The sequence below is a fragment of the Cebidichthys violaceus genome, unplaced genomic scaffold, assembly GCF_023349555.1.
Source record: "Cebidichthys violaceus isolate CVI_PGR_0920_01 unplaced genomic scaffold, fCebVio1.0.p SCAF_41, whole genome shotgun sequence".
Classification (NCBI taxonomy): Eukaryota; Metazoa; Chordata; class Actinopteri; order Perciformes; family Stichaeidae; genus Cebidichthys; species Cebidichthys violaceus.
In genome coordinates, this window is record NW_027176606.1 from 1,033,761 (window position 1) to 1,060,539 (window position 26,779).

Sequence of the window (26,779 nt, forward strand, 5' to 3'; positions counted from 1 at the left end):
GTGTGTGTGTGTGTGTGTGTGTGTGTGTGTGTGTGTGTGTGTTACACTGGCACCAGAGAGGGCGGGAGGTACAGACCTGTAGCTCGGCAGCAAAACAGGGAGATGGTCCGCTGCAGGAGGCCATTTTGTGTCTCCACACTGTGGTGAGAGTTACGTCACAGTTAGACGTTCAAACATGGAGCAGTGGAGTCTTGACTTCGTGATGACAGGTTTATTTAAAATCAGTATTATTCACTCTTTATTCAGAAATAAAGAAACCACAAATGTTTCTGGTAGTGACTGTAGTTTTCAGCACATAGGTCGAATAATAACGCCTGAATTTACCTGAGGATATCATTAGTTTCTACTCTAACCAAACTACATCTGAGCTCTGCTGGGATTGAATATGAAGTGCGGATATTGAACAGGTCTGTTGTGTGAAACTGCATCTTGCTCACGACTTCCCCTCTGAGGCCGGCAGCGGTATCTCCACCCAGCATCAGCTCTCTGACGGACAGCCGAGCCAGCTCACGTTATTAAGAGCTCTGAGCCCTTTCAGACGAGGAGAGGGATGTGTGTGTGTGTGTGTGTGTGTGTGTGTGTGTGTGTGTGTGTGTCAGCTGTATTGAGGGTCAGCAGCCCCGATTCCCCCTTGGGTGTGTGTAGTTATGACAGGCATTCAGCTGGGCCACCGTGACCTCATTTTACAAGAAGGACCTGTAAAAAAGGTCCTGGTCTCGCTGAGCCAGGCCAGACCGACAGCTGTGGACGGACAGAGACGAGACCGGAGACCGGAGGACCGGAGGACGGGGGAGGGGGGGGGGGGGGGGAGGAATGATGCCAAGATGGAGGGTGACTTCATGCCGGTGGACTCTGTAGACCACCACAGGCATTACAACAAACCCGTGGGATGTGGATAATAGAGCTTTAGACGCAGACGACTAGAAATAATAGCTTCGCTATCCTCGGCATGCCAGATAATTGTTTTTTTCTTTTATTCATCCCGCGGTGCTCCGTTAAGCACATTGGGTTTAATGTCTCCTGGATTATGTTTGTATCTACGGCTTTATTAGGTCAAATGAATCCCTGATTTCAATTACCACCCGTTTAGTTTCTAGCAGCCTTCCTTTGATGTTGGCGAGGTTTCACCCTCCCACCCCCCCTCCCCCCCCCCCCCCCCCCCCCCCCCCGTCTTACCCAGGCGTTCTCCAGATATTATTTCATACGTCGTCGTATTCCTCAATCCATTCTTTCCTCCTCCTCCTCCTCCTCCTCCTCCTCCTCCTCCTCCTCTTCTCTCTCTCCGTCTTGGACTCTTACAGTTCACCTCAGGAATCCTGCCTTCTCAGCTGTCCGGTGGTGTCCCATAGCAACCCGATTTAGCCTCCGCCCCTCCTCCAACCCCCCCCCCCTGTTCATTTTTCAGTCTTTTCTCCTCCTCCCCCTTCTTCTACTTAATTTAGCCCCCACCTACCTTCCCTTTCCACCCTGCTCCTTTGGCTCCTTACATCCTTCCTCCTTCCTACACCTCGTCTCCTCACCGACTTGGCCTAGTGGCCCGCGTGTGTGCTGGATTAGGAGCCTGTCTAAATTTGGTCATGCATGGCAAAGGAGGCGAGCACCTGCTGGGACCCCGGCTGGTTGGACAGGCGGCCTCTTCTCCTCTCCAGACCCGTACATCAAATTACAGCGAGGCCGGGGCATTCCTGTCACTCCTCTCACTTCTGCCCTTCAGTGTCTTTCTTTAGCCTTCAAATGCCCAAATTCAGTTTGAATGGAATAATGTTTTGCAGACGGGACAACGGATTTATTTATTTTTTTTCTGTCCAAATGTTGCAAAGTTTCCATCAACCGCTGCCAGTAGTGAAGGAAGTATTTAGATTGTACTCAAATAAAAGTAGCAATACTGCAATATAAAGATACTTCATTAAAAGTAAAAGTCCTGAATTCACAAGTATTATTAGCAAAGTGTACTTAAGAATTAAAAGTTTAGTTTTATGTAACAAATCATATGGTATTCTTGTTGCATTAATATGGAAGAACCACTTTATTGTAGCTGGTTATAGTGGAGATAATTCTTTATATATACAGTATATGTGTATATGTATCTATATACAAACACACACTGTGGTAGTTTAATCTATAATATGACATCTTATTGTCTAAGATGATCATGCATCTATGTAAAATACTTATTTGCAAAGTAGCAGCAGGTGTGAAATCCATGTATTGTAATTAAAAGTACAATATTTCTCATAACAGATTAAATGCAAATCCTAGCAGAGTACAAGTTCCTCAGAATTCATTCCACTCCACCGCTGCTCTTCAAATGTTAATACAAAGACGAGTCAAGATTACGTAATCTAAAGAGCACCTGTCGCTCCTCTGTAACTCTAGACGCTTAACAGCATTTCTTTACTGCTTTATAGCACATTTAACACATTTTATGTTGTGTGTTCCAGTGTACCATGTAGATTTTATAATATAAAACACATTAAAAAAAATATTCAAAATTCCTCATTTATCTGACACTTTGCTTCTTTCGCCCATCCAGCCGTCCAAACCTCAGAGGTTAGTCAGCGAACTTGTCGAGAGAAGCAGAAAGTCAGCAGAATGGAGAGACATTCTGGAACATTGCTTGGGGTCTATTCACTTCCTGTCAATCAACTAATTATCGCAGCTCCAGAGTGCGTCGCGTCAGAGGCTGAGAGTCACTCGCGTGGTTTCTCTCCGTCAAAAAAACCCAACAAAAAAACGCCGGTTTTCTTTTTCCCCCCCCTCCCTCTCTTCCTGTCAACCGTCTCTTCCCCGTCTGTCTCTGTCTCTTTGCTCCTCTGTCCGTGCAGATCTACAGTCACACTCGAGAGCACGCCGACAGACATGGAAGCACACACACACACACACACACACACACACACACACACACACACACACACACACACACACATACACAAGCGTACACCCGCATACTGTACGGGGACGTATGCATTTCGGTTCAGAGAGAGTTAAATGTTCTCCGCTGTCATGGAAATGTACGCTCTCACCTCTACTGAGCGTGTCTCACTGCTAATGTCTCTCTCTCTCTCTCTCTCTCTCTCTCTCTCTCTCTCTCTCTCTCTCTCTCTCTCCCTCCTCACTCCGCCCACACTATCATCTGCAGTTAGTTATTCAGCTCATGTACTTATTCTGCTTCTGCACCCACACATCCTCCAAACCCTGGCAAAGTTGTGGCTCTACAGTAGCAGCCCCTTACACACACACACACACACACACACACACACACACACACACACACACACACACACACTCTTGACTGTGAACACACACATCCCGTATTCACATTTCGAGCTAAACACCATGAAAGCTTCTCAAAACACCATTCAGAGATTGATTGAACGGCCTGACGGGATCCAATTGAATTGTCCCCGACGTGCGCGACTGACGCCATTAGGCAATTTTCCCAGACAGACCGAAAGCGAGAGCACTCAGCGGCTGAGAGCCATTTACATCACCGTCTGCGTTCTGCCCGTCGTCACGGCAGCGTCCGCCCTAAATGAACAGTTTGGTTTCTAAAAGGCCAGATCTGGCTTTTGCATCTGCACCGAATATATATATATATATATATATATATATATATATATATATATATATATAGTATATATAAGTCCTATATATATATATATATATATATATAGGACTTTATAGGACTTTATAGCAGGTGACTTCCTGGTTTAGGGTTTTTACACCAATGGACCGTCGCACTGCACGTCCTCCAGCAAAGACCTGTTTGTCGAGGAAGTAAACGAGCACAATGGGAGCAGATGCGAACATGTTGCACCAGAAACGGAAGAAACAGAAACTTTACTGTTGCCTTTTATTCATTTATTTATGTGATGTTATTCTTATGGGATCATTTCTTTAGGTTTGTCTGTTTTTCTTCGTTACCAGAACATAGAATCCGATAAAAAAAAAGAAAGAAGCATTGGTTCACTCATATGTTTGATGTTTTAATACCCTTGCGGTGTCAAAGTGACTTTGTGTTCATCTGGTGATTCCCACAGGAATGGGACGATTCTCCAAAAAAAGACAAACATTCAAGTAGACTAAATAATGAAATAAACCAGGAGTCGGTTCCATCTTGTTCAGGACTGTGGAGTCGACAGTCAAACGTGACTCAAACGTGTCCCTGTGTGCGGCGCTCTCACCGTCAGCAGCCACGAGATACAAATGTCACACATTCAAGTGGACAGTTCCTGCATTGCCAAGCAGTTCTGACCCGGCTCTCTAACGGGAACCGTCAAGCTGTGTGTGTGTGTGTGTGTGTGTGTGTGTGTGTGTGTGTGTGTGTAAAGTATGTGTGTGTTAGTTACAGGCTATATTCTTGTGTGTGTGTGTGTGGCAGGTATAGTCATAGTGTTCGCTGTCAGTGTCTGTCAATGTGTTTGTCATACAGTTAGAAAGGTGACAGTGTAACCCACTCTCTCTCTCGTCTCTCTCTCTCTCTCTCTCTCTCTCTCTCTCTCTCTCTCTCTGTCTCTCTCTCTCTCCATCTTCTCTCTCTCTCTCTCTCTCTCTCTCAATCTCTCTCTCTCGCTCTCTCTCTCTCTCTCTCTCTCTCTGTGTCTCTCTCTCTCTCCCTCCCTCCCTCTCTCTCTCTCTCTCTCTCTCTCTCTCTCTGTGTCTCTCTCTCTCTCCCTCCCTCTCTCTCTCTCTCTCTCTCTCTCTCTCTCTCTCTCTCTCTCTCTCTCTCTCTCTCTCTCTCTCTCTCTCTCTCTCAGACCTTCACAGCTTGGTGTAACTCCCACTTGAGGAAGGCCGGGACACAGATTGAGAACATTGAAGAAGATTTTAGAAATGGCCTTAAACTCATGCTGCTGCTGGAGGTCATATCAGGTGGATTTTCATCAACACACACACACACACACACACACACACACACACACACACACACACACACACACACACACACACACACACACATGTGTTGTGACTGAGTCATTGTAGATTATATACTGTATTATACCATACTTATGCTGAATGGTTACTTTAACCAGGTAATTGTTTGGCAGTAAAATTAAAAGTCCATCACCATTTTTAGATGTATAAAATCAGCAGATCTTTACATTTGAAGCCGGAGCCAGAAAATATTCAACTTCAACAAATAATTGTTTCAGCCGTAATGAATGTATTTTCTTCTTTTTTTCAGGTGAGAGGCTGCCCAAACCCGACAAAGGCAAGATGCGTTTCCACAAGATCGCCAACGTGAACAAAGCTCTGGACTTCATCTGCAGCAAGGGAGTGAAGCTGGTGTCCATCGGTGCTGAGGGTGAGAATAACAAAACGCTTTCCCTCCCTCTGCTTCCGATTTTACCCTCCTCTTTCAATTAATATGCGGAGGTCGCACCATATTTGCATTTCTTGGAGGTATTTTTTGAGCACCAGATGGTGAAGTTCACAGCGTCATGAGAATTCAGACGAGACGAGGCGGCGGCAGGAGAGCGAGCTGCAATCCACAAACGTTTTAATTCACTCCACATGGTTCTGTCACTCCTCTGGATCTGATGAGTTTACTCAGTTCAGTCTCTTAAACACAGTCGGTGAATCTTCCTGTGACTTGGCTTCACTCACATTTCCTTCACTCTCATTACATCCAAGATTCCTTGTGAGCCTTCAGGCCGCGTGAAATTCAATTTGTCTCAACAGCAACAGCCTCCAAAAGCCTCGCTTCAATAGCAAGACGCAGAACTTCTATGTCTTTTATTATGCCATGATTAATAATGTGTGTGTGTGTGTGTGTTTACAGAAATTGTTGACGGTAACGTGAAGATGACTCTTGGTATGATCTGGACCATCATCCTGCGCTTTGCCATCCAGGACATCTCTGTGGAAGGTGTGTGTGTGTGTGTGTGTGTGTGTGTGTGTGTATGTGTGTGTGTGTGTAAAATAAAACACCTAACTTAACATTAAAAACACAACTCAAAGCTGCATGTTTCTGTGTTTAAATGTCATTCAAGCTCTTTGGTTTTTGTAAAACGAGGTACTTTAATCTGTTTTACTTCTAAGTCGAGACATTTCACACCTCAAACATCCCAACAACACGTTCATATTCTACACGCTTTGCAGGCTTTGCAGAATCTCAGCTCAGCGTCCTCTCAGATTCTCCTCCTGTGTATTCACTGTGACGCGACGGTGTGCAGTAAATCAGATTATATGATTCAGTCCGTCCTACAAATTTCCCTGAACTTGGTCTGCGCCTCGTGTCACTTTAAAGACCGCTCGTGTCGCCGGGCAGCTTTAGCTCCCGACGAGTTATAGTTTATAAAGTCTGGGACCTTCCTCGCACCTCTGACCCTCACCTCCATCTTCTTTAACTCCCTTTTTATTGCTGCTGCTCCTCAATATCTTCTGCTGTCACGTATGCTTGACTTCCTCCAGCCGTCAGCCTCCCTCTCACCTCTCATAAGGCGTCTTCTCTCCTCTAGAGCAGCGAACGATATCTGCACCACAGCCTTTAACACTTTAAAATTTGTGTTCTGTTAACGGGCGAATAGATCAGCTATAGACAAAGTCCTCCTCCTCTTTACACACCAGGTCTTGATCCGAACCGCGTCGGGTTATTTACATTATTCATCCACTTTTCAAAGACCCTGTTCCCCTCCTTATTTTCTTTTTCTTTTTTTCTTTTTTTTTTTTACATAATAATGCTGGAATCAAATGTTTTCTTTCTAACGCTCACCTTCTCCAGAGACCTCTGCTAAGGAGGGTCTGCTGCTGTGGTGCCAGAGGAAGACTGCCCCCTACAGGAACGTCAACGTGCAGAACTTCCACATCAGGTGGGTCTCCAACGCCGAACTGTGGCGTTAACAGGGAAGTGCAGCCGTCTTTCTTTTGATTCAATGTTTCACCCTGTCTTTTTACTCCCTGTCTTCCCACGTTAACGTCCTCCCCCGTACATTTAACACCCTTCCTGGTCCTGTTTCATATTCCTTCTTCACCCTTTTGTCTCACGAGTCTTCTCTGAAAACCTCCTTTTTTTTTCTCCCCACTTTTCTTTCGTGCGGTCCTCCACCTCTTCTCGTGGCTCAGTTGGAAGGACGGCCTGGCTCTGTGCGCCCTCATCCACAGACACAGACCTGACCTCATTGACTACTCCAAACTGAGAAAGGTGCCCTGTCCTCCCTCCCTATTGATCCTTTCTTCCTCTTCTCATTTTGCTTTGTTTGCTTTCTTCACACTGAATTATGAAGATTGACAATCAGTCTTTCTTTTTTTTATGTCTTCATACATCTTTTATTTCAGTACTCGGTGTCTTTGCGACGTACTGTGAACATGTGTGGACCATGACAACGTCCGTTGTCGTGATTCTTGTCTGATTGGCGGTGCAGTGCGTGTCTGACAGTAGTTGTGTGTGCCTGCAGGACGACCCCATTGGTAACCTGAACACTGCTTTCGAGGTGGCTGAGAAGTTCCTGGACATCCCCAAGATGCTTGACGCTGAAGGTGAGACTTTGAGACAACGATCTGAAGACAAACCTCTGCAGGAACTCGTGTGTTAGCGCTGACACGCACTGATAACCTCTGCAGAAAGTACGAGGACGAGAGGCCCTCCGGACTTAAAATTCAACCATCAGTATTGAGAAAATTGTGCATAAATCACTTTAAAAGCATCTATTGAAGTACTGAAGGTCACTCAAATGACTCATAGATACATCAGTCAATCATAATGTTCCTAAATATATATTCTGTCATTTTATTATCAAATGAGGAACATTTTACAATGAAGAAAGGATCGACAGATATCATAAATCATTTTATTTTTTTAATAATAATAAAAAATATAACAAAACTGCTTTACAAAATATTAAGGTGACAAGATAAATGACACATTAGGTATAATAATATTAATAATAATAGTTTGACTTCGTTAGTGCTTTTTCCTCACCAGGGATGGCTTTTAAAAATATGTTAACGTTGTTATTTCTTCCTCTCAGATATTGTGAACACACCCAAGCCTGATGAGAAGGCCATCATGACCTATGTGTCCTGCTTCTACCACGCTTTTGCCGGCGCTGAGCAGGTCAGATGGTATTTTGTTTTCATGTCGTAGTAATATATTCTCTGGTTTTAGTATTTTGGAGCGTTGCTTGGTTCAAACCAGCGGAGACGTGACGCTGTAAAATGCACATTATTCGTTCCTCCCTCCGTCCCTCAGGCCGAGACAGCCGCCAACCGTATCTGCAAGGTGCTGGCCGTGAACCAGGAGAACGAGAAGCTCATGGAGGAGTACGAGAAGCTGGCCAGCGAGGTGAGAAACCGCTGCAACCGTTTCCTCCCACGCTCAGTCTGTCCCGCTCGTCCTCCTCCTCTAGACGACACCTTAATGCTCCGCCAGCTTCAAATCGATGCTTTTCTCCCAAGTTTCTGATCCTCGCACTGACGTCACACGACACGTCTCTAAAAAGAGATAAGTGAAAGTGTTACAGTCACAGAAACGGCCAAGGACAATATGTATTTGCAATATACAGAAATGCAGTTAATTGATATATATGTGAACTGTTATGATCAATGTAAGTGTTGTTTCCTAAATTCCATGGATCTGGATATCAAAGCCAGGATTGGGGCCAACTGAGACATATTCCTCCTAGTATTAAGACAAAGTATAGTACAGTTCTAGGACAGTAGAACAATATATATATATACACAGGATATAAAACGTAATAATACAGACAAGAAGAAGCTTCACTTTATTTCCCTTCCCGCTGTAGCTGCTGGAGTGGATCCGCCGCACCATCCCCTGGCTGGAGAACCGCACGGCGGAGCAGACCATGCGCGCCATGCAGCAGAAGCTGGAGGACTTCCGAGACTACCGCCGCATCCACAAGCCGCCCCGCGTGCAGGAGAAGTGCCAGCTGGAGATCAACTTCAACACCCTGCAGACCAAGCTGAGGCTCAGCAACAGGCCCGCTTTCATGCCGTCCGAGGGCAAGATGGTGTCGGTGAGCGGGACACATTTTCATCTCGGAGTGTTGTTGTTGGATTGTAGATTTCTTTTTTTGTCCAGGAAAGGAAAAGTGGAAGAGCTCAGAACATCTTGAGCTTGGTTACATAGATGCAACTATAAACTGAAATACAGATATCAAAGTCTACTCAAGGCAGACGTTTCTTTATTCACATCATGAACTCTCAATCCCCTCAAAAATGTATCAATTTTAGAAATCCTTGTATTCTAAATACAACGATGATGAAGCCTCTCTCTCCGCCAGGATATTGCCAATGCCTGGAAGGGTCTGGAGCAGGTGGAGAAGGGCTACGAGGAGTGGCTGCTGACCGAGATCCGCCGCTTGGAGAGACTCGACCACCTGGCTGAGAAGTTCAAGCAGAAGTGCTCAATGCACGAGTCCTGGACCGGAGGTAGGGATGACAGAAAGTTGTGACGAACGTAAGCGACAGGAAACCGGGGTCATGTTCGTACGTACGTGTGTTGAACTCTTTTTTTTATTTTTTATTATTCAATGCTTTCATTTTAGCTTACATTTAACACACTACTCAGTCTACTGAGTCAAACTGCACACCCCTAAGAAGCGTCCGACGGGTCAGGAAGGACAACTGTCAGAAAGCCTCTGGTTGCATGACGGCTAGAGGACTCAGATAATGAACATTTAGATAATGTTCACGATTTCTGAGGACGGCCGTTTCATTTGGAAGATATTTTGAACAGATATTTTGTTATATGTGTGCACTTTTCCTGTAGAGCACTCAATTTTGCTAACGTGGAAACCCCTAGTATGGAACGTCAAAAGATTATACAAGAAAGATTTCCATAGTGAAATTAATGAAAAAGTCATAGTAGCAAGTCAAAAAGATTTATAGTATTGCATGTCGAAAAGAGTAAAATAACTTTTTTTATGACTTTTTTCGACATGCTATACTATGACATTTTTTATGACTTTTTATGATTTTTTTCGACATGCTATACTATGACTTTTTTAGAATTTTGTATGATTTTTTTGACATGCTATACTATGACTTTTTTAGAATTTTGTATGATTTTTTTGACATGCTATACTATGACTTTTTTAGAATTTTGTATGATTTTTTCGACATGCTATACTATGACTTTTTGTGATTTTTTTAATGATTTTTTTCAACATGACTTTTTATGTTTTTTTTCAACATGCTATACTATGACGTTTTTATTACTGTTCATGATTTTTTTCGACATGCTATACTATGACTTATTTTTATTACTTTTTATGATTTTTTTCGACATGCTATACTACGACTTTTTTATGACGTTTAATTTTTTTCGATGTGCTATACTATGACTTTTTTATGATTTTTCACGATTTTTTAGACAGGCTATACTATGAACGTTTTTCACTTTTTTCGACAGGCTATACTATGACTGTTTTCGACATGCTATATACTATGACCGTTTTTCAATTTTTTCAACATGCTATTCTATGACTGTTTTCGACATAATATAATATGACTGTTTTTTGACTGTTTTCGACATAATATTTTATGACCGTTTTTCACTTTTTTCGACAGGCTATACTATGACTGTTTTCGACATAATATACTATGACTGTTTTTTTACTTTTTTCGACATGCTATACTATGACCGTTTTAAATTTTTTTAAACAAGCTGTACTATGACTGTTTTCGACATAATATACTATGACTGTTTTTTGACTTTTATCGACATGCTATACTATGACCGTTTTTCACTTTTTTCGACAGGCTATACTATGACTTTTTTCGACAGGCTATACTATGACTGTTTTTGACATAATATACGATGACTGTTTTTTGACTTTTTTCGACATGCTATACTATGACTGTTTTTCACTTTTTTCGACAGGCTATACTATGACTGTTTTCGACAGGCTATACTATGACTGTTTTCGACATAATATACTATGACTGTTTTTTGACTTTTTTCGACATGCTATACTATGACCATTTTTACATTTTTTCGACATGCTATACTATGACCGTTTTTCACTTTTTTCGACAGGCTATACTATGACTGTTTTAAACAGGCTATGCTATGACTGTTTTCCACATAATATACTATGACTGTTTTTTGACTTTTTTCGACATGCTATACTTTGACCGTTTTTCACTTTTTTCGACAGGCTATACTATGACTGTTTTCGACAGGCTAGACTATGACTGTTTTCGACAGGCTATCCTATGACTTTTTTCACATTTTTCGACAAGCTATACTATGACTGTTTTAAACAGGCTATTCTATCACTGTTTTTGACATAATATACTATGATCTTTTTTCAATTTTTTCGACATGCTATACTATTACCGTTTTTCACTTTTTTTGACAGGCTACACTATGACTGTTTTCTACAGGCTATACTATGACTGTTTTCGACATAATATACTATGACTGTTTTTTGACTTTTTTCGACATGCTATACTATGACCGTTTTTCACTGTTTTCGACAGGCTACACTATGACTGTTTTTGACAGGCTATACTATGACTGTTTTCGACATAATATACGATGACTGTTTTTTGACTTTTTTCGACATGCTATACTTTGACCGTTTTTCACTTTTTTCGACAGGCTATACTATGACTGTTTTTCACTTTTTTCGACAGGCTATATTATGACTGTTTTAAACAGGCTATTCTATCACTGTTTTCGACATAATATACTATGACTGTTTTTTGACATTTTTTGACATGCTATACTATGACCGTTTTTTTCTTTTTCAACATACATTACAATGACCGTTTTTCACTTTTTTCGACAGGCTATACTATGACTGTTTTTCACTTTTTCGACATGCTATACTATGACTGTTTTCGACAGGCTATCCTATGACTGTTTTCGACATAATATACTATGACTGTTTTTTGACTTTTTTCGACATGCTATACGATGACCGTTTTTCACTTTTTTCGGCAGGCTATACTATGACTGTTTTCGACAGGCTATACTATGACTGTTTTCGACATAATATACTATGACTGTTTTTTGACGTTTTTCGACATGCTATACTATGACCATTTTTTTATTTTTTTGACATGCAATACTATAACCGTTTTTCACTTTTTTCGACAGGCTATACTATGACTGTTTTCGACATGCTATACTATGATAGTTTTCAACATAATATACTATGACTGTTTTTTTACTTTTTTCGACATGCTATACTATGACCGTTTTAAATTTTTTTTCGACATGCTATACTATTACTGTTTTCGACATGCTATCCTATGGCCGTTTTTCAATTTTTTCGACATACTTTACAATGACTGTTTTTCACTTTTTTCGACAGGCAATTTTATGACTGTTTTAAACAGGCTATACTATCACTGTTTTCGACATAATATACTATGACTGTTTTTTGACTTTTTTCGACATGCTATACTATGACCTTTTTTATTTTTTTCGACAGGCTATACTATGACTGTTTTCGACAGGCAAAACTATGACTGTTTTCGACAGGCTATACTATGACTGTTTTTGACATAATATCCTATGACTGTTTTTTGACTTTTTTCGACATGCTATACTATGACCATTTTTCACTTTTTTCGACAGGCTATACTATGACTGTTTTCGACTGGCTATATTATGACTGTTTTCGACATAATATACTATGACTGTTTTTTGACGTTTTTCGACATGCTATACTATGACCATTTTTTTATTTTTTTGACATGCAATACTATGACCGTTTTTCACTTTTTTCGACAGGCTATACTATGACTGTTTTCGACATGCTATACTATGATAGTTTTCAACATAATATACTATGACCGTTTTAAATTTTTTTCGACATGCTATACTATTACTGTTTTCGACATAATATACTATGACTGTTTTTTGACTTTTTTCGACATGCTATAATATGACTGTTTTAGACAGGCTATACTATGACTGTTATCAACAGGCTATACTATGACTGTTTTCAACAGGCTATACTATGACTGTTTTTGACATAATATACTATGACCGCTTTTCACTTTTTTCGACAGGCTATACTATGACTGTTTTCGACATGCTATACTATGATAGTTTTCAACATAATATACTATGACTGTTTTTTGACTTTTTTTCGACATGCTATACTATGACCGTTTTAAAAAATTTTCGACAGGCTATACTATGACCGTTTTTCACTTTTTTCGACAGCCTACACTATGACTGTTTTCGACAGGCTATACTATGACTGTTTTTGACATAATATCCTATGACTTTTTTTTTACTTTTTTCGACAGGCTATGCTATGACCGTTCTTCACTTTTTTCGACAGCCTACACTATGACTGTTTTCGACAGGCTATACTATGACTGTTTTTGACATAATATACTATGACCGTTTTTCACTTTTTTCGACAGCCTATACTATGACCGTTTTTAAATTTTTTCGACAGGCTATACTATGACCGTTTTTCACTTTTTTCGACAGCCTACACTATGACTGTTTTCGACAGGCTATACTATGACTGTTTTTGACTTTTTTCGACAGGCTATACTATGACTGTTTTCGACATAATATACTATGACTGTTTTTTGACTTTTTTCGACATGCTATACTTTGACCGTTTTTCACTTTTTTCGACATGCTATACTATGTCCTTTTTTTTTACTTTTTTCAACAGGCTACACTATGACTGTTTTCGACAGGCTATACTATGACTGTTTTCGACATAATATACTATGACCATTTTTAAACTTTTTCGACATGCTATACTATGACCGTTTTTCACTTTTTTCGACAGGCTATACTATGACTGTTTTAAACAGGCTATGCTATGACTGTTTTCGACATAATATACTATGACAGTTTTTTGACTTTTTTCGACATGCTATACTATGACCGTTTTTTCAATTTTTTCAACATGTTATACTATGACCGTTTTTCACTTTTTTCGACAGGCTATACTATGACTGTTTTCGACATAATATACTATGACTGTTTTTTGACGTTTTTAGACATGCTATACTATGACCATTTTTTTATTTTTTTGACATGCAATACTATGACCGTTTTTCACTTTTTTCGACAGGCTATACTATGACTGTTTTCGACATGCTATACTATGATAGTTTTCAACATAATATACTATGACTGTTTTTTGACTTTTTTTGACATGCTATACTATGACCGTTTTTAAATTTTTACGACAGGCTATACTATGACCGTTTTTCACTTTTTTCGACAGCCTACACTATGACTGTTTTCGACAGGCTATACTATGACTGTTTTTAACATAATATACTATGACCGTTTTTCACTTTTTTCGACAGGCTATACTATGACCGTTTTTGACTTTTTTCGACAGGCTATACTTTGACCGTTTTTCACTTTTTTCGACATGCTATACTATGACTGTTTTCGACAGGCTATCCTATGACTGTTTTCGACATAATATACGATGACTGTTTTTTGACTTTTTTCGACAGCCTACACTATGACTGTTTTCGACAGGCTATACTATGACTGTTTTTGACATAATGTCCTATGACTTTTTTTTTACTTTTTTCGACAGGCTATGCTATGACCGTTCTTCACTTTTTTCGACAGCCTACACTATGACTGTTTTCGACAGGCTATACTATGACTGTTTTCGACATAATATACTATGACCATTTTTAAACTTTTTCGACATGCTATACTATGACCGTTTTTCACTTTTTTCGACAGGCTATACTATGACTGTTTTAAACAGGCTATGCTATGACTGTTTTCGACATAATATACTATGACAGTTTTTTGACTTTTTTCGACATGCTATACTTTGACCGTTTTTCACTTTTTTCGACAGGCTATACTATGACTGTTTTCGACAGGCTATCCTATGACCGTTTTTCAATTTTTTCAACATACTTTACAATGACCGTTTTTCACTTTTTTTGACAGGCTATACTATGACTATTTTAAACAGGCTATACTATGACTGTTTTCGACATAATATACTATGACCGTTTTTCACTTTTTTCGACATGCTATACTATGACTGTTTTCGACAGGCTATCCTACGACTGTTTTCGACATAATATACTATGACTGTTTTTTTACTTTTTTCGACATGCTATACGATCACCGTTTTTCACTTTTTTCGACAGGCTATACTATGACTGTTTTCGACATAATATACTATGATAGTTTTCAACATAATATACTATGACTGTTTTTTGACTTTTTTCGACATGCTATACTATGACCGTTTTTAAATTTTTTCAACATACTTTACAATGACCGTTTTTCACTTTTTTCGACAGGCTATACTATGACTGTTTTCGACATAATATACTATGACCGTTTTTCACTTTTTTTGACATGCTATACTATGACCGTTTTTCACTTTTTTCAACTGGCTATACTATGACTGTTTTCGACAGGCTATACTATGACTGTTTTCGACATAATATACTATGACTGTTTTTTGACTTTTTTCGACATGCTATACTATGACCGTTTTTCACTTTTTTCAACTGGCTATACTATGACTGTTTTTGACAGGCTATACTATGACTGTTTTCGACATAATATACTATGACTGTTTTTTGACTTTTTTCGACATGCTATACTATGACCGTTCTTCACTTTTTTCGACAGCCTACACTATGACTGTTTTCGACAGGCTATACTATGACTGTTTTCAACATAATATACTATGACCATTTTTAAACTTTTTCGACATGCTATACTATGACCGTTTTTCACTTTTTTTGACAGGCTATACTATGACTGTTTTAAACAGGCTATGCTATGACTGTTTTCGACATAATATACTATGACAGTTTTTTGACTTTTTTCGACATGCTATACTTTGACCGTTTTTCACTTTTTTCGACAGGCTATACTATGACTGTTTTCGACAGGCTATCCTATGACCGTTTTTCAATTTTTTCAACATACTTTACAATGACCGTTTTTCACTTTTTTTGACAGGCTATACTATGACTATTTTAAACAGGCTATACTATGACTGTTTTCGACATAATATACTATGACCGTTTTTCACTTTTTTCGACATGCTATACTATGACCGTTTTTAAATTTTTTCAACATGCTATACTATTACTGTTTTCGACAGGCTATCCTATGGCCGTTTTTTAATTTTTTCAACATACTTTACAATGACCGTTTTTTGACTTTTTTCGACATGCTATACTTTGACCGTTTTTCACTTTTTTCGACAGGCTATCCTACGACTGTTTTCGACATAATATACTATGACTGTTTTTTGACTTTTTTCGACATGCTATACGATCACCGTTTTTCACTTTTTTCGACAGGCTATACTATGACTGTTTTCGACATAATATACTATGATAGTTTTCAACATAATATACTATGACTGTTTTTTGACTTTTTTCGACATGCTATACTATGACCGTTTTTAAATTTTTTCAACATGCTATACTATTACTGTTTTCGACAGGCTATCCTATGGCCGTTTTTTAATTTTTTCAACATACTTTACAATGACCGTTTTTCACTTTTTTCGACAGGCTATACTATGACTGTTTTCGACATAATATACTATGACTGTTTTTTGACTTTTTTCGACATGCTATACTATGACCTTTTTTTATTTTTTTCGACAGGCTATACTATGACTGTTTTCGACAGGCTATACTATGACTGTTTTCGACATAATATACTATGACCGTTTTTCACTTTTTTCGACATGCTATACTATGACCGTTTTTCACTTTTTTCAACTGGCTATACTATGACTGTTTTCGACAGGCTATACTATGACTGTTTTCGACAGGCTATACTATGACTGTTTTCGACATAATATACTATGACTGTTTTTTGACTTTTTTCGACATGCTATACTATGACCGTTTTTCACTTTTTTCAACTGGCTATACTATGACTGTTTTCGACAGGCTATACTATGACTGTTTTCGACATAATATACTATGACTGTTTTTTGACTTTTTTCGACATGCTATACTATGACTTTTTTTATTTTTTTCGACAGGCTATACTATGACTGTTTTCGACAGGCTATACTATGACTGTTTTCGACATAATATACTATGACTGTTTTTTGACTTTTTTCGACATGCTATACTATGACCGTTTTTCACTTTTTTCAACTGGCTATACTATGACTGTTTTCGACAGGCTATACTATGACTGTTTTCGACAGGCTATACTATGACTGTTTTCGACATAATATACTATGACCGTTTTTCACTTTTTTCGACATGCTATACTATGACCGTTTTTAAATTTTTTCAACATGCTATACTATTACTGTTTTCGACAGGCTATCCTATGGCCGTTTTTTAATTTTTTCAACATACTTTACAATGACCGTTTTTTGACTTTTTTCGACATGCTATACTTTGACCGTTTTTCACTTTTTTCGACAGGCTATCCTACGACTGTTTTCGACATAATATACTATGACTGTTTTTTGACTTTTTTCGACATGCTATACGATCACCGTTTTTCACTTTTTTCGACAGGCTATACTATGACTGTTTTCGACATAATATACTATGATAGTTTTCAACATAATATACTATGACTGTTTTTTGACTTTTTTCGACATGCTATACTATGACCGTTTTTCACTTTTTTCGACAGGCTATACTATGACTGTTTTCGACAGGCTATCCTATGACCGTTTTTCAATTTTTTCAACATACTTTACAATGACCGTTTTTCACTTTTTTTGACAGGCTATACTATGACTATTTTAAACAGGCTATACTATGACTGTTTTCGACATAATATACTATGACCGTTTTTCACTTTTTTCGACATGCTATACTATGACCGTTTTTAAATTTTTTCAACATGCTATACTATTACTGTTTTCGACAGGCTATCCTATGGCCGTTTTTTAATTTTTTCAACATACTTTACAATGACCGTTTTTTGACTTTTTTCGACATGCTATACTTTGACCGTTTTTCACTTTTTTCGACAGGCTATCCTACGACTGTTTTCGACATAATATACTATGACTGTTTTTTGACTTTTTTCGACATGCTATACGATCACCGTTTTTCACTTTTTTCGACAGGCTATACTATGACTGTTTTCGACATAATATACTATGATAGTTTTCAACATAATATACTATGACTGTTTTTTGACTTTTTTCGACATGCTATACTATGACCGTTTTTAAATTTTTTCAACATGCTATACTATTACTGTTTTCGACAGGCTATCCTATGGCCGTTTTTTAATTTTTTCAACATACTTTACAATGACCGTTTTTCACTTTTTTCGACAGGCTATACTATGACTGTTTTCGACATAATATACTATGACTGTTTTTTGACTTTTTTCGACATGCTATACTATGACCTTTTTTTATTTTTTTCGACAGGCTATACTATGACTGTTTTCGACAGGCTATACTATGACTGTTTTCGACATAATATACTATGACCGTTTTTCACTTTTTTCGACATGCTATACTATGACCGTTTTTCACTTTTTTCAACTGGCTATACTATGACTGTTTTCGACAGGCTATACTATGACTGTTTTCGACAGGCTATACTATGACTGTTTTCGACATAATATACTATGACTGTTTTTTGACTTTTTTCGACATGCTATACTATGACCGTTTTTCACTTTTTTCAACTGGCTATACTATGACTGTTTTCGACAGGCTATACTATGACTGTTTTCGACATAATATACTATGACTGTTTTTTGACTTTTTTCGACATGCTATACTATGACTTTTTTTATTTTTTTCGACAGGCTATACTATGACTGTTTTCGACAGGCTATACTATGACTGTTTTCGACATAATATACTATGACTGTTTTTTGACTTTTTTCGACATGCTATACTATGACCGTTTTTCACTTTTTTCAACTGGCTATACTATGACTGTTTTCGACAGGCTATACTATGACTGTTTTCGACAGGCTATACTATGACTGTTTTCGACATAATATACTATGACCGTTTTTCACTTTTTTCGACATGCTATACTATGACCGTTTTTAAATTTTTTCAACATGCTATACTATTACTGTTTTCGACAGGCTATCCTATGGCCGTTTTTTAATTTTTTCAACATACTTTACAATGACCGTTTTTTGACTTTTTTCGACATGCTATACTTTGACCGTTTTTCACTTTTTTCGACAGGCTATCCTACGACTGTTTTCGACATAATATACTATGACTGTTTTTTGACTTTTTTCGACATGCTATACGATCACCGTTTTTCACTTTTTTCGACAGGCTATACTATGACTGTTTTCGACATAATATACTATGATAGTTTTCAACATAATATACTATGACTGTTTTTTGACTTTTTTCGACATGCTATACTATGACCGTTTTTAAATTTTTTCAACATGCTATACTATTACTGTTTTCGACAGGCTATCCTATGGCCGTTTTTTAATTTTTTCAACATACTTTACAATGACCGTTTTTCACTTTTTTCGACAGGCTATACTATGACTGTTTTCGACATAATATACTATGACTGTTTTTTGACTTTTTTCGACATGCTATACTATGACCTTTTTTTATTTTTTTCGACAGGCTATACTATGACTGTTTTCGACAGGCTATACTATGACTGTTTTCGACATAATATACTATGACCGTTTTTCACTTTTTTCGACATGCTATACTATGACCGTTTTTCACTTTTTTCAACTGGCTATACTATGACTGTTTTCGACAGGCTATACTATGACTGTTTTCGACATAATATACTATGACTGTTTTTTGACTTTTTTCGACATGCTATACTATGACTTTTTTTATTTTTTTCGACAGGCTATACTATGACTGTTTTCGACAGGCTATACTATGACTGTTTTCGACATAATATACTATGACTGTTTTTTGACTTTTTTCGACATGCTATACTATGACCGTTTTTCACTTTTTTCAACTGGCTATACTATGACTGTTTTCGACAGGCTATACTATGACTGTTTTCGACAGGCTATACTATGACTGTTTTCGACATAATATACTATGACTGTTTTTTGACTTTTTTCGACATGCTATACTATGACCGTTTTTCACTTTTTTCAACTGGCTATACTATGACTGTTTTCGACAGGCTATACTATGACTGTTTTCGACAGGCTATACTATGACTGTTTTCGACATAATATATTATGACTGTTTTTTGACTTTTTTCGACATGCTATACTATGACCGTTTTTCACTTTTTTCGACAGCCTACACTATGACTGTTTTCGACAGGCTATACTATGACTGTTTTTGACATAATATCCTATGACTTTTTTTTTACTTTTTTCGACAGGCTATGCTATGACCGTTCTTCACTTTTTTCGACAGCCTACACTATGACTGTTTTCGACAGGCTATACTATGACTGTTTTTGACATAATATACTATGACCGTTTTTCACTTTTTTCGACAGCCTATACTATGACCGTTTTTAAATTTTTTCGACAGGCTATACTATGACCGTTTTTCACTTTTTTCGACAGCCTACACTATGACTGTTTTCGACAGGCTATACTATGACTGTTTTTGACTTTTTTCGACAGGCTATACTATGACTGTTTTCGACATAATATACTATGACTGTTTTTTGACTTTTTTCGACATGCTATACTTTGACCGTTTTTCACTTTTTTCGACATGCTATACTATGTCCTTTTTTTTTACTTTTTTCAACAGGCTACACTATGACTGTTTTCGACAGGCTATACTATGACTGTTTTCGACATAATATACTATGACCATTTTTAAACTTTTTCGACATGCTATACTATGACCGTTTTTCACTTTTTTCGACAGGCTATACTATGACTGTTTTAAACAGGCTATGCTATGACTGTTTTCGACATAATATACTATGACAGTTTTTTGACTTTTTTCGACATGCTATACTATGACCGTTTTTTCAATTTTTTCAACATGTTATACTATGACCGTTTTTCACTTTTTTCGACAGGCTATACTATGACTGTTTTTGACATAATATACTATGACTGTTTTTTGACGTTTTTAGACATGCTATACTATGACCATTTTTTTATTTTTTTGACATGCAATACTATGACCGTTTTTCACTTTTTTCGACAGGCTATACTATGACTGTTTTCGACATGCTATACTATGATAGTTTTCAACATAATATACTATGACTGTTTTTTGACTTTTTTTGACATGCTATACTATGACCGTTTTTAAATTTTTACGACAGGCTATACTATGACCGTTTTTCACTTTTTTCGACAGCCTACACTATGACTGTTTTCGACAGGCTATACTATGACTGTTTTTAACATAATATACTATGACCGTTTTTCACTTTTTTCGACAGGCTATACTATGACCGTTTTTGACTTTTTTCGACAGGCTATACTTTGACCGTTTTTCACTTTTTTCGACATGCTATACTATGACTGTTTTCGACAGGCTATCCTATGACTGTTTTCGACATAATATACGATGACTGTTTTTTGACTTTTTTCGACAGCCTACACTATGACTGTTTTCGACAGGCTATACTATGACTGTTTTTGACATAATGTCCTATGACTTTTTTTTTACTTTTTTCGACAGGCTATGCTATGACCGTTCTTCACTTTTTTCGACAGCCTACACTATGACTGTTTTCGACAGGCTATACTATGACTGTTTTCGACATAATATACTATGACCATTTTTAAACTTTTTCGACATGCTATACTATGACCGTTTTTCACTTTTTTCGACAGGCTATACTATGACTGTTTTAAACAGGCTATGCTATGACTGTTTTCGACATAATATACTATGACAGTTTTTTGACTTTTTTCGACATGCTATACTTTGACCGTTTTTCACTTTTTTCGACAGGCTATACTATGACTGTTTTCGACAGGCTATCCTATGACCGTTTTTCAATTTTTTCAACATACTTTACAATGACCGTTTTTCACTTTTTTTGACAGGCTATACTATGACTATTTTAAACAGGCTATACTATGACTGTTTTCGACATAATATACTATGACCGTTTTTCACTTTTTTCGACATGCTATACTATGACTGTTTTCGACAGGCTATCCTACGACTGTTTTCGACATAATATACTATGACTGTTTTTTTACTTTTTTCGACATGCTATACGATCACCGTTTTTCACTTTTTTCGACAGGCTATACTATGACTGTTTTCGACATAATATACTATGATAGTTTTCAACATAATATACTATGACTGTTTTTTGACTTTTTTCGACATGCTATACTATGACCGTTTTTAAATTTTTTCAACATACTTTACAATGACCGTTTTTCACTTTTTTCGACAGGCTATACTATGACTGTTTTCGACATAATATACTATGACCGTTTTTCACTTTTTTTGACATGCTATACTATGACCGTTTTTCACTTTTTTCAACTGGCTATACTATGACTGTTTTCGACAGGCTATACTATGACTGTTTTCGACATAATATACTATGACTGTTTTTTGACTTTTTTCGACATGCTATACTATGACCGTTTTTCACTTTTTTCAACTGGCTATACTATGACTGTTTTTGACAGGCTATACTATGACTGTTTTCGACATAATATACTATGACTGTTTTTTGACTTTTTTCGACATGCTATACTATGACCGTTCTTCACTTTTTTCGACAGCCTACACTATGACTGTTTTCGACAGGCTATACTATGACTGTTTTCAACATAATATACTATGACCATTTTTAAACTTTTTCGACATGCTATACTATGACCGTTTTTCACTTTTTTTGACAGGCTATACTATGACTGTTTTAAACAGGCTATGCTATGACTGTTTTCGACATAATATACTATGACAGTTTTTTGACTTTTTTCGACATGCTATACTTTGACCGTTTTTCACTTTTTTCGACAGGCTATACTATGACTGTTTTCGACAGGCTATCCTATGACCGTTTTTCAATTTTTTCAACATACTTTACAATGACCGTTTTTCACTTTTTTTGACAGGCTATACTATGACTATTTTAAACAGGCTATACTATGACTGTTTTCGACATAATATACTATGACCGTTTTTCACTTTTTTCGACATGCTATACTATGACCATTTTTAAATTTTTTCAACATGCTATACTATTACTGTTTTCGACAGGCTATCCTATGGCCGTTTTTTAATTTTTTCAACATACTTTACAATGACCGTTTTTTGACTTTTTTCGACATGCTATACTTTGACCGTTTTTCACTTTTTTCGACAGGCTATCCTACGACTGTTTTCGACATAATATACTATGACTGTTTTTTGACTTTTTTCGACATGCTATACGATCACCGTTTTTCACTTTTTTCGACAGGCTATACTATGACTGTTTTCGACATAATATACTATGATAGTTTTCAACATAATATACTATGACTGTTTTTTGACTTTTTTCGACATGCTATACTATGACCGTTTTTAAATTTTTTCAACATGCTATACTATTACTGTTTTTGACAGGCTATCCTATGGCCGTTTTTTAATTTTTTCAACATACTTTACAATGACCGTTTTTCACTTTTTTCGACAGGCTATACTATGACTGTTTTCGACATAATATACTATGACTGTTTTTTGACTTTTTTCGACATGCTATACTATGACCTTTTTTTATTTTTTTCGACAGGCTATACTATGACTGTTTTCGACAGGCTATACTATGACTGTTTTCGACATAATATACTATGACCGTTTTTCACTTTTTTCGACATGCTATACTATGACCGTTTTTCACTTTTTTCAACTGGCTATACTATGACTGTTTTCGACAGGCTATACTATGACTGTTTTCGACAGGCTATACTATGACTGTTTTCGACATAATATACTATGACTGTTTTTTGACTTTTTTCGACATGCTATACTATGACCGTTTTTCACTTTTTTCAACTGGCTATACTATGACTGTTTTCGACAGGCTATACTATGACTGTTTTCGACATAATATACTATGACTGTTTTTTGACTTTTTTCGACATGCTATACTATGACTTTTTTTATTTTTTTCGACAGGCTATACTATGACTGTTTTCGACAGGCTATACTATGACTGTTTTCGACATAATATACTATGACTGTTTTTTGACTTTTTTCGACATGCTATACTATGACCGTTTTTCACTTTTTTCAACTGGCTATACTATGACTGTTTTCGACAGGCTATACTATGACTGTTTTCGACAGGCTATACTATGACTGTTTTCGACATAATATACTATGACCGTTTTTCACTTTTTTCGACATGCTATACTATGACCGTTTTTAAATTTTTTCAACATGCTATACTATTACTGTTTTCGACAGGCTATCCTATGGCCGTTTTTTAATTTTTTCAACATACTTTACAATGACCGTTTTTTGACTTTTTTCGACATGCTATACTTTGACCGTTTTTCACTTTTTTCGACAGGCTATCCTACGACTGTTTTCGACATAATATACTATGACTGTTTTTTGACTTTTTTCGACATGCTATACGATCACCGTTTTTCACTTTTTTCGACAGGCTATACTATGACTGTTTTCGACATAATATACTATGATAGTTTTCAACATAATATACTATGACTGTTTTTTGACTTTTTTCGACATGCTATACTATGACCGTTTTTAAATTTTTTCAACATGCTATACTATTACTGTTTTCGACAGGCTATCCTATGGCCGTTTTTTAATTTTTTCAACATACTTTACAATGACCGTTTTTCACTTTTTTCGACAGGCTATACTATGACTGTTTTCGACATAATATACTATGACTGTTTTTTGACTTTTTTCGACATGCTATACTATGACCTTTTTTTATTTTTTTCGACAGGCTATACTATGACTGTTTTCGACAGGCTATACTATGACTGTTTTCGACATAATATACTATGACCGTTTTTCACTTTTTTCGACATGCTATACTATGACCGTTTTTCACTTTTTTCAACTGGCTATACTATGACTGTTTTCGACAGGCTATACTATGACTGTTTTCGACATAATATACTATGACTGTTTTTTGACTTTTTTCGACATGCTATACTATGACTTTTTTTATTTTTTTCGACAGGCTATACTATGACTGTTTTCGACAGGCTATACTATGACTGTTTTCGACATAATATACTATGACTGTTTTTTGACTTTTTTCGACATGCTATACTATGACCGTTTTTCACTTTTTTCAACTGGCTATACTATGACTGTTTTCGACAGGCTATACTATGACTGTTTTCGACAGGCTATACTATGACTGTTTTCGACATAATATACTATGACTGTTTTTTGACTTTTTTCGACATGCTATACTATGACCGTTTTTCACTTTTTTCAACTGGCTATACTATGACTGTTTTCGACAGGCTATACTATGACTGTTTTCGACAGGCTATACTATGACTGTTTTCGACATAATATATTATGACTGTTTTTTGACTTTTTTCGACATGCTATACTATGACCGTTTTTCACTTTTTTCAACTGGCTATACTATGACTGTTTTCGACAGGCTATACTATGACTGTTTTCGACATAATATACTATGACTGTTTTTTGACTTTTTTCGACATGCTATACTATGACCGTTTTTCAATTTTTTCGACATGCTATATTATGACCATTTTTCACTTTTTTCGACAGGCTATACTATGACTGTTTTCGACAGGCTATACTATGACTGTTTTTGACATAATATCCTATGACTGTTTTTTGACTTTTTTCGACATGCTATACTATGACCGTTTTTTCAATTTTTTCAACATGTTATACTATGACCGTTTTTCACTTTTTTCGACAGGCTATACTATGACTGTTTTCGACATGCTATACTATGATAGTTTTCAACATAATATACTATGACTGTTTTTTGACTTTTTTTGACATGCTATACTATGACCGTTTTTAAATTTTTACGACAGGCTATACTATGACCGTTTTTCAGTTTTTTCGACAGCCTACACTATGACTGTTTTCGACAGGCTATACTATGACTGTTTTTGACATAATATCCTATGACTTTTTTTGACTTTTTTCGACAGGCTATGCTACGACCGTTTTTCACTTTTTTCGACAGCCTACACTATGACTGTTTTCGACAGGCTATACTATGACTGTTTTTAACATAATATACTATGACCGTTTTTCACTTTTTTCGACAGGCTATACTATGACCGTTTTTGACTTTTTTCGACAGGCTATACTTTGACCGTTTTTGACTTTTTTCGACAGGCTATACTATAACCGTTTTTCACTTTTTTCGACATGCTATACTATGACTGTTTTCGACAGGCTATACTATGACTGTTTTCGACATAATATACTATGACCGTTTTTCATTTTTTTTCGACTTTCTACACTGACTTTTTCTTATGACTTTTTATTTTTAGCGACATGCTATACTATGACTTTTTATGATTGTTTTTGAATTGCTATACTATGATTTTTTTCAATATGCTATACTATGACTTTTTTATGACTTTTTTATGATTTTTCATGATTTTTTCGACATGCTATACTATGATTTTTTTTATGATTTTTTGATAATTGTAATATGAAAGCAATTCAGGATATTTTTGGGGGGTTAGATTCAACTTTACTTCCATTGTACAGAGTTCAGGTACATTCTGGTTACATCCTTATGTGCAGAGTAACTTAAAGATAAACAACATAAACATATGGAATGAATAGACAGTAAAGGTATGAAAACATTACATCACTACGAGTAGTATGAACATGGAAGGCAATTCAGGTACAAGTATAAAGGGCAGATTGCAGTAAAATAATGAATACTCTATAGTTACAATAGGAAGAGTAGACAGCAGTATATA

At 36.9% G+C, this 26,779-nt stretch overlaps 1 protein-coding gene across 2 annotated transcripts in view; it reads left to right on the plus strand.

Annotated features, from left to right (window-relative positions):
* actn3b (actinin alpha 3b) overlaps positions 1 to 26,779 on the plus strand; it is a 53,527-nt gene that overhangs the window by 18,424 nt on the left and 8,324 nt on the right. For both annotated transcript variants that reach the window (XM_068728226.1, XM_068728225.1), the window contains 10 exons: positions 4,758 to 4,872; positions 5,186 to 5,305; positions 5,783 to 5,869; positions 6,725 to 6,812; positions 7,066 to 7,144; positions 7,398 to 7,479; positions 7,971 to 8,056; positions 8,192 to 8,284; positions 8,745 to 8,975; positions 9,243 to 9,390. In XM_068728226.1, the coding sequence (XP_068584327.1) occupies positions 4,758 to 4,872; positions 5,186 to 5,305; positions 5,783 to 5,869; positions 6,725 to 6,812; positions 7,066 to 7,144; positions 7,398 to 7,479; positions 7,971 to 8,056; positions 8,192 to 8,284; positions 8,745 to 8,975; positions 9,243 to 9,390 (1,129 nt within the window). The remainder of the gene's footprint in view (positions 1 to 4,757; positions 4,873 to 5,185; positions 5,306 to 5,782; positions 5,870 to 6,724; positions 6,813 to 7,065; positions 7,145 to 7,397; positions 7,480 to 7,970; positions 8,057 to 8,191; positions 8,285 to 8,744; positions 8,976 to 9,242; positions 9,391 to 26,779) is intronic.